Here is an 18,354-nt window from a genome sequence, read left to right on the forward strand (position 1 = left end):
CATTGCAGGTGTGAATCACTGATCATTGCACATGCAAAAAGGCAGCGGTTCCCAAGGTCACGTCAGCTGGGCAACAGTTTGAGGATTTCCTCATGCATACGTTGAGCTCAGGACAGGTGCCAAGCTTCCTGGAAAACATAAAGCGCACTCTACTTATGGATGCTTTATAGTTCCTTGTGTGCGGTTAATGTTACTTGATGCTCGTGCGCGCCATGAGCGTACATATAGAGAGCACTTTGCATGCAAAAATGTGCACGTTTGGTTAAAATCCAAACTCGCAGAAAATAATCTTTGGCAGTTTGGCAGTGGTCGAATGGGTTTTGACCAAGCATGTAATGATTCACTCCTACCACCCCTCCTCCCACGGGATTATATTAATTCTGACAAATCAGGGTCACCATTCAATTTAATAGAACATGTTTTTGTCTCATTTGTATCATTTGTGTAATGAATGTTCCGTCTAACATGTGGTCTCATTCGCAGTCCTGTTCGTTCTACCATTATCGAAAATTAAACATTTGTATAATTTGCATAAAATGTGCACGAATCAAGAGCACTGGAATTTCATTTAAATGGACGAACCTTAACGAGCTTGGTTTCGACTACGTGACACGCGGGTTCCAGAACCCGATAACACGCATCAAGCGTTTGGTTTTCGGTGACATAAACCAGACCCGCATTCGCCTGCACAAGCCAAGGTACGCACACAGTACGCCAAAACATTCCTCAATCCACGGCTCTGCTGCATGGACTGCATCAACGGAAAAACCAGACACAATTTCGCATCAGCTCCTTCCAGAATGAGCATCACAAACAGCTCGGTCCAGCAAGGGGCAAGTCAGAGCGGTCACTGTTGACGTGCAAGGCATAACAGTGTGCAACATGCTTTATTTTTTTTACAAACCAGTCCAGTTACTCATTTGGCAAGACGAATCGCCGCCGGGCTGACACTTTCCCGAGGCTGATGCATTGTGCCACAGTTTCCATGGCACTGCTTTGCACTGTTGTCACAGGAAAAACCCCGTTCCACATGGAGAATGTGCCGCACACATGTTCCAGCGCAGGCCGAGCCGCCAGGGCATTAATCAAACTCGACGGGCTGTCCCCTTTTGTGTCATGCAGCAGAGACAGAGGTCGCAACCGGGTACCCAATACCCGTACCCTACCCGATACCCGGTTACCCGTACCCGGCCGGGTACGGGTACCCGTTTGCGACCCTGTTGCGGCCGGGTACGGGTAGGCCTTGAGTCACTGGTGAGTAACTGTTTGTCACTCATTTCGGGTAGGGTACGGGTAGCGTACGGGTACCCATACCCGGCCGGGTACGGGTACGGCTACCCGTTTGCGACCCTGGTGCGGCCGGGTACGGGTACGGCTACCCGTTTGCGACCCTGGTGCAGCCGGGTACGGGTAAGGAATCAAAACCCGTTTGCGACCTCTGAGCAGAGATATCTGGGTACTTGCACGACAGTGAAATGAAGCTCAACCCAAAACGTCAGTTCCTTTCACAGGAATAAGCAATTAAACTGTATTATTTTTCACAAAAAGCAACACACCTATCCACTGCTGGATGGAGGTCTCCATTCCTCACAGTCCTGTGATGCAATAACCCATCGAGCATCTGCACGCCGAGCCGATTTCATCACTCCATCTCTGCGATGAAAGTCCTCTAAGAAGTGTTCTCTTCTTTGGCTACCACTCAGTCATTAGTCCTGACCACTGGCCATCATTCCTTCGAGCGCCGTGTACTGCCCAAGCCCACTTACTTTTCTCAACAGTCCTGCGTGACGTACTTTATGTGCACGTGTGTTAATCTTCGTGTCTCATGGCCGAATTCCAAACAGGCACATCGCCATTACTTTTTTGCTGCATGTTATCTTTTGTTCCATTCTCTGTGATAATGAACAGCAACAGCAAGCACAATGTGCCCAAAGGGAGAAAGTTTTTGACAAGCATATATTGCCTCCTATGACACAAGCATTAGAAAAATGGGCATTTCACAAAAAGAATCAAGCACGCAAAAACTAGCTTAAATAACAAAGACCAACTGAATATACACGGTTAAAACCGGACAAAAAAGAGAAAACACTACAGCTGTACATTCCATACCCGTGAAGTAAGATACCCTTAAGTTTTGTACATAGAAAAACGACCATAAGATGTACTTCGGCAATATTTTTTTCAAGGGCTTCTTAGGGTAAGTAACCTCTTCCGTTTTGAGTGGAAACACACGCGGTATTGCAGGCGGCGTGCCAGTTTCACAACGCTCTCCGTGTATCCATCCACGTCTCGTGATGTGGCCGTTTTAAACCGCTCCCGAGAAGATGATACAAACGTTTGATACACGGAATGCAGAAACGATGAAACAGCATGCCAAGCCAGCAAAGAAGGCGCCATATTACTTGAGACCATAAAAAGGTCATGCGCACAGGATCTAAATCACCATTTGAAGCACGTTCAACATTCCATCTCAAAACTTAAAAAGTCCACACAACGATTAATTATACAAACATGATATAGGGCAACGGTAAAGTAGGGCAATTATGCTTCCACCGCATACTGTGAACGTTTGCCTGCAAACGTTTTTGTGCACTGGCCAGCGGTTTTCTGCACACGATGAAACCCGTTGCAATTTTAAAAAATAGCAACAACACAAACTTAAGGCGGTTGATTTAGCCTCCTGCCACACCTCTACCGAGTGTAAAATGATCTTTAAATGAAAGCAACCGGAGATTTTTTTTCCCACAAAAATTCAACCGGTGCAACATTTCAACCGATGTAAACGTTCAGACGCACCTTTTAACCAAATAAAGCATCCGTTGATATAGATTTTTCTCAACGAGTGCAATAAATATGCTAATGAAAGTGCTTACGGTTCACCCTCTCAGCAAATTACAAACAAGCCGCGGGTTTGTGAATTTAACAATAATGTCACAGTGCTAACTCTGTCAGCTGGTTTTGCAGGAAATGATTAACTGCTCTCCATTACATTTTCACCATTGGCACTCGCAACAAATACGGGCAATGCAAATGCAAAACATTCAGCACTTTCGAACTCATTATGCGCAAAAAAATCCTTCACAAAGCAAAGCAAAAACCACCCCAGTCCTTCTGTCATTCAATCTGACGTTTATGAAACGTAAACAAGGAATTGCAATTAACTGCACCCTCGTGGCTGCTGCTGCTGGGTGCATTTATCCCGAGTAAAATCCGCCCCAATGTGACAAATTGACAAGCCAAGTGGAACACCACACAAGGCACAGAAAACCAATACAAATAAATCACGAACCCTTCAATGTTACGCAAGCCTCATTCACGAGAGAGCGTTTCATTTTCCTTACGTCACAAACGACAATACACGACAGAAGACGCTTAGCATTTGCAAGTTTCGTAGAAGTGGTTACGGAATTTCACGAACCTGCACTGACCAAACCGATGGGGCATGGGGAAGCACTCCACCCAGCAGTAAATTGACAAAAATTTAATCAAACTAAAATAAAAAGTGGCTAAATTATAGCTCTGTTAAACTAAGCTGCCACCTACTGAGTGGACCAGAGGTTCCTTGAAAAACGATCTGAGGCAGCTCCGTCGTGTCCGCTTCCAGGAGCCGTTCCCTAACGCGCAAAGTTGTACTACTCTGCCAGCGATCCCTACGGATGCTGCATCACATGACATGACAGCAACACCACAATCGCACATCCGATTAGCGCGGTTCGCTACATACGGTGCGAAAGACGTTCAACATACATATAAACGGGATAATATTAGGGGGGGGAAATGTGTTTTCATCCACAAAAAAAAAGGCAAACACACGCTCGGTACCTGGAAGAGTAGTCCGTGAAGTTTCCGCCGTCGAGCAGCCTCAGCTTGCAGAAGAGCACGGCGTTGAGGAAGGGAATGTGCGAGAGCTCGTCCAGTTCGAGAACCACCTGGAAGCGATATCGCTTCTTCTTCATCATGAACGCCATTCAGCTGCAGTCACGGGCGGGCACCGTCGCCGTCGTCACCACCAACTCGTGCTTGGGTCCCCGCACGTGAGCGCGTTTCAATTCAGCAAGAGCTTTAGCCTTGCCCAACGCTAATCTCAAACCGCAAAAGCTCCTCGACTGTGGGCACACGAACCTGGAAACGGTACAAACACGCCCACACGCAAAGATTAACGTGCGGAAACACACAAACGTTATCAACGACTGTGGTGGGTCAGTGGAGTTATTTCATATAAGTTGGTCGTGAAGCACGTTTTTAACGTGAGCTGTAAACCCCGAGGTGCTGTACGAATCTCCTTTTTCTGGGAACTATAAACCACTTATACTAAGCTGCCTCCTTCGATAACAACACACAGAGGTGTGTGTAAATTCCCCTTAAGCATTTCAATGGGTTTTACAGTGAACAATGATCTCACATGGGACTTCATGATCAGTGTTTAAGCTTTAGATTATTATTTTTTATACAGCAGCTGCAGTGTTCGGACTCACTTCCCCACTACTTTTAAGAGTGTCCCATGACCGTCAGTTCCTGCTGTATATAATGAGTAAAGTTCTCAAACCAAACAACAGAAACAAAAACATTACTGTTTTTACTCGCTCTATGGTGTACTTTTTTCAGTATTCCACCAGAGTTATTTGCAAATCTAATTCAAGGTTAGAAGTATTCAATGCCAACCCCACTCTACCAGTTCACTACGGATTCGCATGTGGAAGGCACTGTATCGCCGTTGCAAACAAGGAATTCAGGCACGCACAAGATTCTTCTAAAGTTACAGGGTCTCGGACAAACTTCGTCTGCGCAGAACTCAGGGTCGTAGCTATGTCTGGAGGCCCTCGGGATTAAATCCTTTCCTGTCCACCCAGCAGAGATCAAGTAGTGATAAGCTCAACCTTCACTGCTTTTACGTCCAATGGGGTCACATGTAGAGCCCGTTTCCCTCCTGGCCTTCCCCCACCACCGCCCCTCCCCACGTCAGTGGTACCAACCTCGCGGGCCCCATTAACAGGCACTCACGCTAACAGCGTGCGCGCAGACACACACAGACATACACTTTCAATTATTCTATCCTGCTCATGTGGCTAGGCATTATGTAATCTTAAGAGGCATGCCACGTAGCACTCTGCTCTCTTGCACGTGAAAAATCGCAAAGCGCCTGTCAATGCTGCGGTGGCGAGATGTTAACTACATCGCCTGGTACACGGGAAGGAGGTCGCTGGTTTGATCCCGACCCTGACGTCTGTATATTTGGAATGTCCATGTTCTCGCAGTGGTGGTGTGCTTTTTTTCTTTAGGTTCTCCGGTTTTTCCCTCCACATTTAGAATTAACATGCGTTCAGAGTATTTGGCTGCTATAAATTTTCACATAAGCTACACTTTGTTGAGCCATCGTTAGTGGCCAAGCCGCTTCTGAAATAAGAGCTACTGTATACAGCCGTGGGCCTTAGCTGGTAAAATAGTTGTAATAGTTGTAAATGCTGTAAAGCTGTAGGTGTGGGTTGTATCGTCTGTTTGTTGCAGAGGGATTGTGAAAGGTGTTCGAATTTGGGCCCTATGTTCCCACCTTCATTGCCGCCACCTCCGGCACCCTGCCGACAGGCCCTCATACCTAACATAATTCCATCACATTCTATCGTAGCAAAAGCGTGCTAATGGAATAGCACACGAGTGACCGTCAATGTTGCAGGTTGTCGTCGGTTTTGTTGCTGTGCAGATTACGTGTGGATGGGGGGGGGGATCAAAACTCGCCTACCGCATTCTCCTTTAATCCCTTCCCACCAAACCTCCCACCAGCCCCATTTCTCATCATCACCGACTGATTTCAATGCTAACCTTTAGATACTAATCCTCACCTAAATGTTACGTATTCATGACCATTAACCCACTCCCCAAGTCCTATGATTGTATGCAAATAATGTCAAGACAGTGATTGATTGCGACGGCTTAGAGACACCTAAATTCAACAGTGAAGTGATCGTGACTGATGGTGAGGATTTTGATTAATTTCAATATCACCAATGTGAACGCAACGAAAAATATCGAACACCGGGTTCTATTCACGGTAGCGGCGCTTGGTACACACACACACAACGTACACACACACACAACGCGTACACACACACACAACGCGTACACACACACACACACAACACGTACACACACACACAACGCGTACACACACACAACGCGTACACCCACGCACAACACGTACACACATACACAAGTGTGCAGACAGTCATACGATTCAATCACTTATGTGTTAACGTTAAAGTCGTGTGGCCAATGTGACGCATGAGAGAGCTCTAACGGTGTACACACACGTAGAGCTGGCAGTACAACTATATCACGTAAATACACAAAAGGATTTAATGCTCGCGAACGTTGGATGGCGCGGTGCCATAGTGGTTTAGTGCACTGCGCTACGAACACGGCCACCTAAGTTCAACTCCTGGCAACGGCGTACACAAGTGGCGAATGTTTTTTGACCTGCACCAGTCCGCAACAAACCAACCAGCAACCCACCGCCAATCTGCACTGACCATCGCGGTAAAGTATGGCCACACAAAACCTGCAGGGCCAAACAAAACCCGCAGGGAGAAACCGACAAGGCGCGGGGGAGGCCCTTCATCCAGAAGTGAATCGACAAAGGGCTGAACGAATTTTTAAATCCTTTATATTAAGTTCGCTTGCTTGCTTACGACCGTGCAAATCTTTCGGTCGTTTTTTAACCCACTTCCCGTGATCCAATCGAGCTGACATTTTCCACACAGACTCGTTGTGCGTGACAATTAATGTTCGTGAAAAAAATTCAAAAATTTTACACTTTTTAGGACAAAAATATTATATTTAATTACCAATTGCTTAATGGTGCAATGCAATCATCTGACCCATAGGTGGCAGCCATCTCAAGCCAGAGGACGAGAGGACTCTAGCCGCCACGCATATAAAGGATTTATAGTGAAAAACTTTGGTTTTACGGGTTATACTTGTTACTCCTTAACGTTACATCGTGCACCTCGATGCGTACGCGCAAATATACTGGTGCACGATTGAACCGTGGACATGACACGCGCAGAATTGCTTAACTGAACGTGCTCTTACACATCAGCTGGAACAAACCGAGTGTGGGTTTACACGTACTGTGGTGCACGTTTGACAGCATCACGTTTGGTAGCATTCCAGGGTGTCTACTACACACGTGCAATGGGCATATACTGTACGAGGACGTCAAGTTGAAACCCACACGTTGGGGAGTTATTCCTGAACACCCCAAAGTTCACGTGTCACAAGTACTGTTTTTGCGCAGGTGCAATGATGGTATTTATTCTCATACCTGTCAACCCATACGGGTCGATCCCGTATTCATGGACAGGGAAATTGAGTTTACAGGTCCATGCGGCGTACAGCCGTTTCAATAGGGGCACAAACACGTGTTTTTTGTCTACTTGTTTGTGTTTCTCCCTTGTGATGGGACTTTGTAGGATAAACGTTGAGATTTACCAGGGCACGGGGTGACCGATAAGGTCTGAATTGGTCTGTAATCAGATAGGCACTGATAAGGAGGTTCACAGGTATGTAATGGTGAGTGTAGTAAAGGTGAGTGTACTAGTGGTGAGTGTCGTGATTGATGAGTGTACTAGTGGTGAGTGTCGTGATTGATGAGTGTACTAGTGGTGAGTGCAGTGGTGGCGATTGTCAATTTGTTTGTGTTTCTCCCTTGTGATGGGACTTTGAAGGATGGACGTTGATATTTATAAGGAGCACGGGGTGACCAACACGGTCTGAATTTGTCTGTAATATGATAGGCACTAAGGTATGTATTCTAGCCGGCACGTGTACACGTTTTTATCGCGTTCGGTGGCACTGTGGAATACGTGGACGTTGTAGTCTTTGCATTATGCAGGAAAAGCAAATACTGCACCAACTCTCTCCTTAAGCAATCTCGTCGCGGCTTAGCAAACATCTACACGTGCATCACGCGTTCGTGAACACATTGCTGCTGCTGCAATCATACGCAAAATATAGAATAAAGTATCCCACATTGCAAGTCATTCCCATAAATGTCAATGCACACGTGGAAAGAGCATTTCAGGATATGTATTGCACACACACACACACGTGTGGGGAGCGGTGGTGTAGCGGTCAGCGCGCTGGGCTATGAATCCGGCGACCCGCGTTCGATTCCCGTTCACGGCCAACACCGGTGACGATTATCTGAACCGGTCATGGAGCCTCACCTAGGTCGACTCAGCCACAAATTAGTACCCGGTGAGATGTATAAACATCGCGATCATTGTCTTTGTACGACGTGAATGCGCAAAGCTGCGTGCATGCTTGGAATGACATCGCGAGATGACATACGCAGGATAATGGGCATGGCAATTGAAACTGTTGAGAAATGTAAAGTGGGAGCTTGGGTTTGGGACACGTCATGGGCCAGGAAGAGGAGGAGGGGGATGATGATGATATCATCATGATGATGGTCGAGACTCACTGAAGTGGCAGCCAATGGAATGATCTGGAGGAAGAGTGATTCGTCCGACGTTTTAGACAGCGCACCGAAATGTGCTCGCGGTTCTAACACTAAAGTATACACATTATTTTTGCAGGTTAATGGCCAACTAAGTTATGTACTGAGTCTCCTTTTTTTTCACAAGCGACCTGGCTATCCACACAAACGAGTGATGTTGATTCTAAATGTGGAGGGGAAAACAGGAGGACCCGAAGAAAAAAAAAGTCAACGCGACCACGGAGAGAGAGACACCGCAAACTCCAAATATACAGCAGCAGCAGGCATCGTCTGGGTCGGGATGGAACCCACAAACTCCTGTAAACCAGGCGAGGGAGTTAACATCTCCTAGCCACCGTGATGATGATGTGAGACACATAAACTTCAAATATACAGCAGCAGGCGTCAGATTGGAGATCGAACCCACGACCTCCTGTGTACCAGGCGAGGTAGTTAACATCTCATAGCCACCGTGATGATGATGATGAGAGACACAAACTCCAAATAAACAGCAGCAGACATCAAAGTTGGTGATCGAACCCACGACCTCCTGTATACCAGGCGAGGTAGTTAACATCTCCTAGCCACCGTGATGATGATGAGAGACACACAAACTCCAAATAAACAGCAGGCGTCACAGATTGAAGATCGAACCCACGACCTCCTGCACAACAGGCGAGGTAGTTAACATCTCCTAGCCACCGTGATGATGATAGACACACAAACTCCAAATAAACAGCAGGCGTCACAGGATCGGGATCGAACCCACGACCTCCTGTGTACCAGGCGAGGTAGTTAACATCTCCTAGCCACCGTGATGATGAAGATGAGAGACACGCAAACTCAAAATAAACAGCAGGCGTCACAGGATCGGGATCGAACCCACGACCTCCTGCACACCAGGCGAGGTAGTTAACATCTCCTAGTCACCGTGATGATGAGAGACGCAAACTCAAAATAAACAGCAGGCGTCACAGATTGGAGATCGAACCCACGACCTCCTGCACACCAAACGAGGTAGTTAACATCTCCTAGTCACCGCGGCGAGGAACTACGATTAGATGCAATTGTTGCATCGCCGAAGCCGCCGTTAAGGTACTGCGAGGCTTACATGCAGCAGTGGACAGAGCAAGGCTTGGTGACGTGGACCACTACGGCTGTGTTATTGTTTGCAAAGGCGCGAGCAGCAGCGCCGTTACGAGCGTTCATCTCTGCCTGAGATTCGGCGGAAATCGACACGAGCGTTCACGTTTTTTTTTTTAAACCGTGTGAACATATCACTAGATGTTCAGTAACAACAATTCCTCAATTGTCGACTAAAGAGAAACCCCGCAACACAAACACACAAACACGAGGGTCCACTGCTCCTCCACTCACCGGTCAACATCGCCGTGGCCGCCTCCGTCAGCGTCTCCAGCACACAAGCACGCGCGGGCCGCGTCACGTGACCTCGTCCTTCCCCCCCCCCGTAGCTCCCACCTCCAATTCCGCAAACCCCGCCCCCATTGTGCCCCCCCCCCTCCTCCCCAGTTGTCCCCCTCCCCGCTTGCCTCCCCTCCCCCTTTGCCTCCCCTCCCCCTTTGCCTCCCCTCCCTCCTTACCCCCCCCCTCCCTCCTTACCCCCCCTCCCTCCTTACCCCCCCTCCCTCCTTACCCCCCCTCCCTCCTTACCCCCCCCTCCCTCCTTACCACCCCCTCCTTACCCCCTCCCTCCTTACCTCCCCCCTCCCTCCTTACCCCCCTCCCTCCTTACCCCCCCCCGCCCTCCTTACCTCCCCCTCACCCTCCCCACCCCTCCCTCCTTACCCCCCCTCCCTCCTTACCCCCTCCCCTCCTTACCCCGCCCCCTCCTTACCCCCCCTCCTTACCCCCCCTCCCTCCTTACCTCCCTCCTCCCTCCTTACCCCCCTCCTCCCTCCTTACCCCCCCCTCCCTCCTTACCCCCCCTCCCTCCTTACCCCCCCTCCCTCCTTACCCCCCCTCCTTACCCCCCCTCCCTCCTTACCCCCCCCCTCCCTCCTTACCCCCCTCCCTCCTTACCCCCCCGCCCTCCTTACCTCCCCCTCACCCTCCCCACCCCTCCCTCCTTACCCCCCCTCCCTCCTTACCCCCTCCCCTCCTTACCCCGCCCCCTCCTTACCCCCCCTCCTTACCCCCCCTCCCTCCTTACCCCCCTCCCTCCTTACCCCCCTCCTCCCTCCTTACCCCATCCGTCACTCAAACCTCAACCAGCTCAGAGTAATTTGCCTCCCCATTGGTCAGATGTTGCTCGCCCCCACCCCACTCACCCAACCCACCCCCGTCCACAAGCTCCTCCCCCTCCCCGCCCCCCATTTACTCGGGCAGAGCGCGTGGGTGAGCGAATTTTGCGATTTCAGTTTTCAAATTTTTTAAACAAAATCGATTCTGTTTTTTTTTTGCCTCGTGTTTGTTCTCTTTCACGGGTGGTTGTTACCACTCGTATGAAGTTACAGTTACGGGGTTTTTTGTTGTTGTTTTTCACGTCATTATTTTTTTGTTGGATACATGGAAAAACCGCCTAGGTTCGCTGCAACAACGAGTACCGCATTGAAAGATCTCGTAATCGCGATTTTACGGCGGTCGCTTTTGTCGACAACGAGAATCGATTAATCACTCCGAGCCGTGCCCGGATCTCGCGTTCCTATTGGCCAGTCGCGCCAGCGGCGGATAATGGGGGAGGGGTTGGGGGTTGGGGGGGGAGGAGTTTCCATGGATGTGGGAGGGGTGGGGGGGAGGGGCTATGGGGGAGGGGCCCTCGTGCCCGCCACACGTTCCGCTGTGCGCATGCGCGCTGGACGCGGTTGTTGGGTCGTGGTGCAGTGCCACCTGGAGGCTGTGATTGGAAGGTGTTTTAGTTGAGAATGTTTGGTTTTTATTTTGTTAGCGCGTTATTTCATGAGATACTCCGTCGTTTCTGGCGTGTTCTGGAGGCTGTGACTGGAAGGGGTTTTAGTTGGTAATTGTTTATTTTATTTTGTTAACGCGTTATTTAATGATAGATACACTGCGTTGTTTTTGGCGTGTTTTTTCATTTTTCTTGCGTGTGTGCGAGCACAGATAGCGCACGTTTTAAAATAACATACAATAAAAATTATAAGTCTGGACGGTGTTATCTCATTTTCGGTGATTTGCTGAAAATAGATCATTACATGGTTCGCATGGTAAAGCGATAACGACGGCAACCGGCCCCATAAATCAGTCTTTACTAGTCAGGAGAAAGATTAAAAAAAAATACCCGACATGGTGGTGTCTTTGGTGTTCGTGTTTGCAGGCTCTCACATGACCTAATACAACACATTCAACATCTCTTCATAAATATATCAACAAGCCATGTTTTGTCAGCTAATATTAATCACAGGAGACCCTCGAATAATCGCGGGGGTTACGTTATTGGAAAGTGCCGTGAAAGCCAAAACCGCCATATTCAATACTTACATAATGGGTGCACAGCAACCAAAAATAGACACATCACAATTGAAATAAGCTCATGTATTGTATGCCAAATAAACTAGACACTAAATCGTTGAAATAAACACGTAAAAGACTCGACCACTGGCACCTAGTAGACCTATTAGAGTATTTCAGAGCTGCACGCTTGTAGGCCAAATCATGTAATTTCGGTAGGGTTGATTCTGGATCGTGCTTGGATGCAAACCCAGATATTTTTTTAGGGCTGCTGAAAATCAATTGTTGAACTGTGGTTCTACGTTCTCATATACATTGTATGCTCGCCTTGACCAATTCACACTAACAAAGCGAGGTGGAATATTCAATTCAAGATTCAAATCAAGGTGAAATATTGTCAAATGACCCCTGGGCATGAGGCATGTGGCATGGGGGAGGCCCTCATCCCGCAGTGAACTGCCAAGATGCCTGGACAGGAGACTGCCGTCAGAACAGCCTCGTTACCGTGCCTTCGAGACTATAAACCTGCCACACTTGCAGTTAAACTGGGTAAAACAAAACCTTATTGGTTTCCCAAAAGCCACAGAAAGCCTTCAGAGCAGTCTGGTGCTGCATGCATTGGCAGCAAGCCAGGCAACCAGATGTGCAGCAACACAATAGCAGGCTGGTTTTATAATTGTAAGTAAACCACAGCAGCTCGGAATCTTGGCCGATGTTTCCCGCATTGAAATACAAAACCTGGCGTTAACTAGCTCGTGTGCTTTGACTCACTTTTAAAGGCTAATCTCAGTTGGCATGTGTTGGCTGCTTGCACTGTGACTTAACGTCGGGAAAGTAGCCAAAAATGGCATGACTTTAAGAAGCTCGGTGCCGTAAATGAGCTGCTGTATTGCATTAATGGAACACCTGCATTTTGCAAGTGGCACCTTCAAGCGTAGGTGCTTGCATATTCTCTTGTGGTCAACGTAAAATTTGACTGGGCCATTCAGTTCAGAGTTGACACTGGTTCAGACGCTGTTTTATGCACTGAAATGATTTTTATACAATACAATTTGGATATGTATATCGTTTAAAAACAACCGTATGTCAAGGTGCTGTACAAAAACGGCGAGCGTATTTATTTCATTGAGAGAAAAAAAGCAGTAATAGGCAGTGAAGGAAGGGATTAACCGTGGATTTCGACAGGGGCAGGGAGTCTACAGCATGGGCAGCTTTGATAATTGGTTTTTTACCCTTCTATCTGGCAACAGCGGGTGTATCAGAGCATTGCTGTGATGTCACATTTACACGGGAGGAACCTGGTGGTAGTGGCAATTTGTCGGATCAACTTCAATATTCTTTGGGTGCCAATACAAAAATCAGGTCATTGGAAGACTTGTATAAGGAGATCTTAAGATATGAGAATATAGATACACACAGGATTGTCAAGCTTCGTCTGTTGATGAAGCTTTCGCTAAACAACAAGACAGCTGCTTTTGAGTTGCACCACTGAAAGTTGTACCCTGTTTGTAGCCAGGGGCTGAGAGTTCATATATCGTTAGCTTAATCATCCATTGCAATTATACTGGAGAAATGTTACAGTCATTGGAACATGTGTTAAAATGGAAAAATATACTGGGAACTACTTTTAATGTTGATGTGTGTTTTTAATAATATTTACAAGTAAACCCTGCTGAATCGAAATAAACATTGATAATGGATAGACAGCCAAAGTTATTAGATCAGATGTGCTTATTATTTTTTTGTTCTTTTAAAAGTATTTTCAAACGCCGACCAAGGTATGGGAGATGTGTGCAGTTTTTAAAAGCGAGTTATCAATCGCAATGGCGTCTTTCTACCGCCATCTACAGGAAATTGGTCATGTTACTGGACGCGCCTGGATTGTTGCCATTTTCAAAATACGTACCATATGCTTCACATTAACATTGACGAAACTATGTAATGGCAGAGCTTGATATTTAGTCTACATGTGGCACAAATAAAGTTCGCCCTGCATTTCCGGAAAGCCACATTTTCGATGTCAATATAGTTCAATTCATGACTCATTGGCTTGGGCTTGTAGAACATTTATCACAAAACTATTGCAATTTGGTGTGGATCCCATCATGGCTTTTGACAGTGGGTACACCCCCACTACTGAACCCTCTCGACCCGAATCATCGCTGGATGTGATGTGTTTTGGGAGCCTGTTACATTCTAGATTTGAAGCTTTCGTGACTGCAAGGATTCATACTGTTGGGTTTTTTTTCGGTAAAGTCACGTAGGTAAAAAAATAAAATTAAAAGTTAATAAAAGTAATAATGGAAATAAAATAAAATAATAAATCCCACCACCCCCACGTTCCATTCCCTGGTTACCACATTCAGATAAGCTCCTCCCCCCTTAACTTGTATTTAAGGGCTGGTCTTTTGGAATTTTCCTCACTTGATGCAGTAATTTTAGCTGTGACGGTCCCACCTGATGACGGAGACTTGTGTTGCCTCCGAAACGTCGTGATTTATTATTTTATTTTATTTCCATTATTACTTTTATTAACTTTTAATTTTTTTATCTACGTGACTTTACCGAAAAAACCTAACAGTATGAGCCTGTTACAGTTTAATTCCCTCCTGAACTTGATTCAGCCAACATTTTCACAGAGCTAGTATGTGCCCCTGTGAACCCCTTGGAGAGATGGAAGATTTTCAATGGAATGCCTGGCATTGTTACGCATCCAGCATTAATTGTACAATTTGTACGTAACTCTTTAGTCTGTATTGCGGTGTAATTAATAACTTGTGATTTGAACCCCAGCCATCTGAGTTTGGCCAGGGCCAACAAAAGTCCTGACTCCTGAGTAATATCAAAACTGATCGTGGGCACCCCTTCACTAACCTGCACTGGCCAGCATGGTGAAGTATGGTAAAACAAACTCCATGGTCTACAGAGTTTTGGGAGGCCTTCATCCAGCAGTGGATTGACGAAGGGCTGTACAGCTAATTGTCAAGCCACGGTTACATGAAGGTCTTCCAACACCTTCCAGTAACGAGAGTTGTTTGACCATACTTCACTACACTGGTTAGTATGGGTTGGCGAATGGGGAGCCGAGGCTATGTTTAGATATAGATTTATTGATTTTAGATTAGCCTGGAATCCAACTCAAGTCACCAGATTTAAAGTGCAGTCTGCTAAGGGGGCGTCCATAAATGACGTCACGCACCTAGGGAGGGGGGGGGGTCAGACATTTGTGACGATGTGTGACGAGGGGGGGGTTGAGAAATGTGACGTCACATCAAAATGCGCAACTTTAAATAATTATAGACAACACATTCTACTTAATTAAATATTATTTTTAATAATTGTTTTCTCCTACAACATCAGAGTGCAGCGCCACATTAAACAATAGTTGAAAGTGATTTGAAGCATGTTTTATTTTGGGGGGGGGGGGGGGAGCTTTGTGACGTCATATTTGATGGGGGGGGTCTGACTTTTTGTGACGTCGCGTGACGAAGAGGGGGGGGGCGGTGAAAAATCGTCCAAAATCGTGTGACGTCATTTATGGACGGCCCCTTCAAGTTTCAAGTATTAGGTATAGCCCTGTGAGCCATTCGGCTCTTGAATCGGGTGCAACCGCAACAAACAAAAAAACAAAAACATGAACAAGAAAACATCTTAAAGTGACTATGTGCAAACAGAAAATCTAACAAAAGACAGCAAAATATTGCAGAAAAAGCACTGTACACCAACGCTGTGTGCACAAAACCCAGTGGGATGCAAGTCAAACAACAACAACCACAAGACAACTTAGATTAAGGCCATCAGTCTAACTCTGTACTACAACAAACAAACATGGCCACACCGAAAAACTTTTTAAAAAATCACCAAAATAAAGCCATAAAAGCAATGAAACAGTGATCACAGGAACTGTGACCGAATTTTCACAATAAACGACGTAAACAACATGTACTACCAAACTCTGCAGCCCTAAACCACGATGTCGCTCCGACAGCCTCAATCTTATTCCACAACATACATAGACACATTTGTCTTTTTTATTTAGGCAAACAAAGACAGTGTAATACTCTGTACAGGGTATATTTTACTAATGAGCACATTATAGTGGAAGCTGTTTACTAATATCCGATTACCAATCTGGGCAACCATGCTCTCTACACACTATATATAGTGCGGTGTGTATTTTGGGAGCACGTGACATCTCTCGTTGTCTTCTTGGTTCTTTCGGTAAAGTCACGTAGAAGGGAAGTAATAAAATAATAAAAATAAAACATAATAAAATAATTCTCACGACGTTTCGGCTACAACGCAAGCAGCCGTCTTCAGACGGCTTCAGACGGCTGCTTTGCGTTGTAGCCGAAACGTCGTAAGAATCATTTTATTATGTTTTATTTTTATTATTTTATTATTTCCCTTCTACGTGACTTTACCGACAGAACCAAGAAGATGAATCCCTGCAGTCAGGAAAGCTTTAAAATAATTTTATTATATTTATTTTTATTATTTTATTATTTCCCTTCTACGTGACTTTACCGAAAGAACCAAGATTATGAATCCCTGCAGTCACGAAAGCTTTAAAATAATTTTATTATGTTTTATTTTTATTATTTTATTACTTCCCTTCTACGTGACTTTACCGAAAGAACCAAGAAGATGAATCCCTGCAGTCACGAAAGCTTTAAATCGAAATCTCTCGTTGTGTTAAAGCTATTCGTTCAATTCCAGAATCACGTTAGTACTTCTATACCCAGGCTCCAACAACACAAACAGTTTACACCATTGGAACCTCATTTGCCAGTAAAAAAAATATGATAATTGTTTTTTTACCCTTCTATCTGGCAACAATTATCATATTCTTAGGTTTTTTTGGTAAAGTCACGTAGGTAAAAAACATTAAAAAGTAAAATAAAATGAAATAAAAAAATCACGACGTTTCGGAGGCAACACAAGCTTCCGTCTTCATGTGGTACCGTCACAGCCACGAAAGCTGTATCAAGTAAATTAGTCATTTACTTGATACAGCTTTCGTCGTGATTTTTTTAAAATTTCATTTTATTCTACTTTTTAATGTTTTTTACCTACGTGACTTTACCGAAAAAACCTAAGAATATGAATCCTTGCAGTCACGAAAGCTTCAAATCTAGAAACAATTATCATATTTTTTACTGGCAAATGAGGTTCCAATGGTGTAAATGCTTACCCCGAGCTCTCATAGTCTGATGGTGCATTGTCTTTGAGTTGTGCGCCTTTTGGCGTCATCTGGTCCAACCCATGTGAGACTAGGCTCTTAGGAAAGCTGTCTCGGGTGTGGACCAATCAACTTCAAGAACAGTGCATACAGAGTTATGTTTTTTGTTTGCATTATGACTGCAGGTATTGTGGTCTATGCAAACATGACTCCTTGTAAAAACAAAGGTGTCGGTTTTGTTGCCAGATAGAAGGGTAAAAAACCAATTATCAACACAAAAAGTTGTTCATCACTTTGTTGTACAATTTCGAGTGCTTGTTTAAAACGTGCAAGACGTGAAATGTCAGCATCAATACGGCGTGGGCTTATGTGTCGGGATCCAAGCAACATGCCCAACAAACACTGATCAGCAACCCAACCAACCGCACTGCCCATATTGCACTTTTCACGGAAACATTGGGCAGCGCTTAACCGTGACCACCACAAACCAATATCTGCAATATTTTGCTGTCTTTTCTTGGATTTTCTGTTTGCACTCAGTCACATATTCACTTTAAGATGTTTTTTGTTCATGTTTTTGTTTTTTGTTTGTTGCGGTTGCACCCGATTCAAGAGCCGAATGGCTCACAGGGCTATACCCAGAGGTGTGGACTCGAGTCATGTGACTTGGACTCGAGTCAGACTCGAGTCATGAATTTGATGACTTGCGACTCGACTTGGACTTGCATAACAATGACTTTGTCCCACCTCTGGCTATACCTAATAAATGAACTTGAACTTGAACCACGGAAGATGCAGACACTTAATGCTCAAGTGGAAAGTAAAACTTCAGTGTGCGGCTACGAACACTAAACAGTGGCCCATAAAACTTCGCACTGCCCCAAATACAGCACAACTCCAAAGGTGGTGGTGGGTGTCTCTGCAGTTTACTCAGTGACTCAGAATTAAGCAATTGAATGGCTGACTCACAACGTAATCTCTAATAGTTGAGCTTCATTGGCCATACGGAATCATCAGTATCACCATCAGTGTTACATTTCCTTGTGTTGAAGTTTAAGAAATGGGTCCTTAGGCGAAAGGTAAACGTCATTAAAACGACGTGGTATGCTTTGATGTTGTCTGCCTTGAGAAAATTGCTCAACAGCTGAAATGGCCTTTACTCGGGAAATGAAACTTCAGCATTTCTACTGTAGATTTCTCCAATCGCGTGCAGTATTTCAGTTTTGAATTGTGTACATCTTGTACTGTATTG

At 45.7% G+C, this 18,354-nt stretch overlaps 1 protein-coding gene across 15 annotated transcripts in view; it reads right to left on the reverse strand.

The window, feature by feature from the left end:
- LOC144724321 (early estrogen-induced gene 1 protein-like) overlaps positions 1 to 9,950 on the reverse strand; it is a 34,434-nt gene extending 24,484 nt beyond the window's left edge. For all 15 annotated transcript variants that reach the window (XM_078603352.1, XM_078603351.1, XM_078603350.1 and 12 more), the window contains exons 1-2: positions 9,872 to 9,950; positions 3,823 to 4,122 (exon numbers count right to left, since the gene is read on the reverse strand). In XM_078603352.1, coding sequence (XP_078459478.1) covers positions 3,823 to 3,968 — 146 coding nt within the window. In that variant the 5' untranslated portion in view covers positions 3,969 to 4,122; positions 9,872 to 9,950. The remainder of the gene's footprint in view (positions 1 to 3,822; positions 4,123 to 9,871) is intronic.
- Positions 9,951 to 18,354: the final 8,404 nt, after the last annotated feature.

This window comes from Lampetra planeri, chromosome 20, assembly GCF_965212315.1.
Source record: "Lampetra planeri chromosome 20, kcLamPlan1.2.h2, whole genome shotgun sequence".
Lineage (NCBI taxonomy): Eukaryota > Metazoa > Chordata > Hyperoartia > Petromyzontiformes > Petromyzontidae > Lampetra > Lampetra planeri.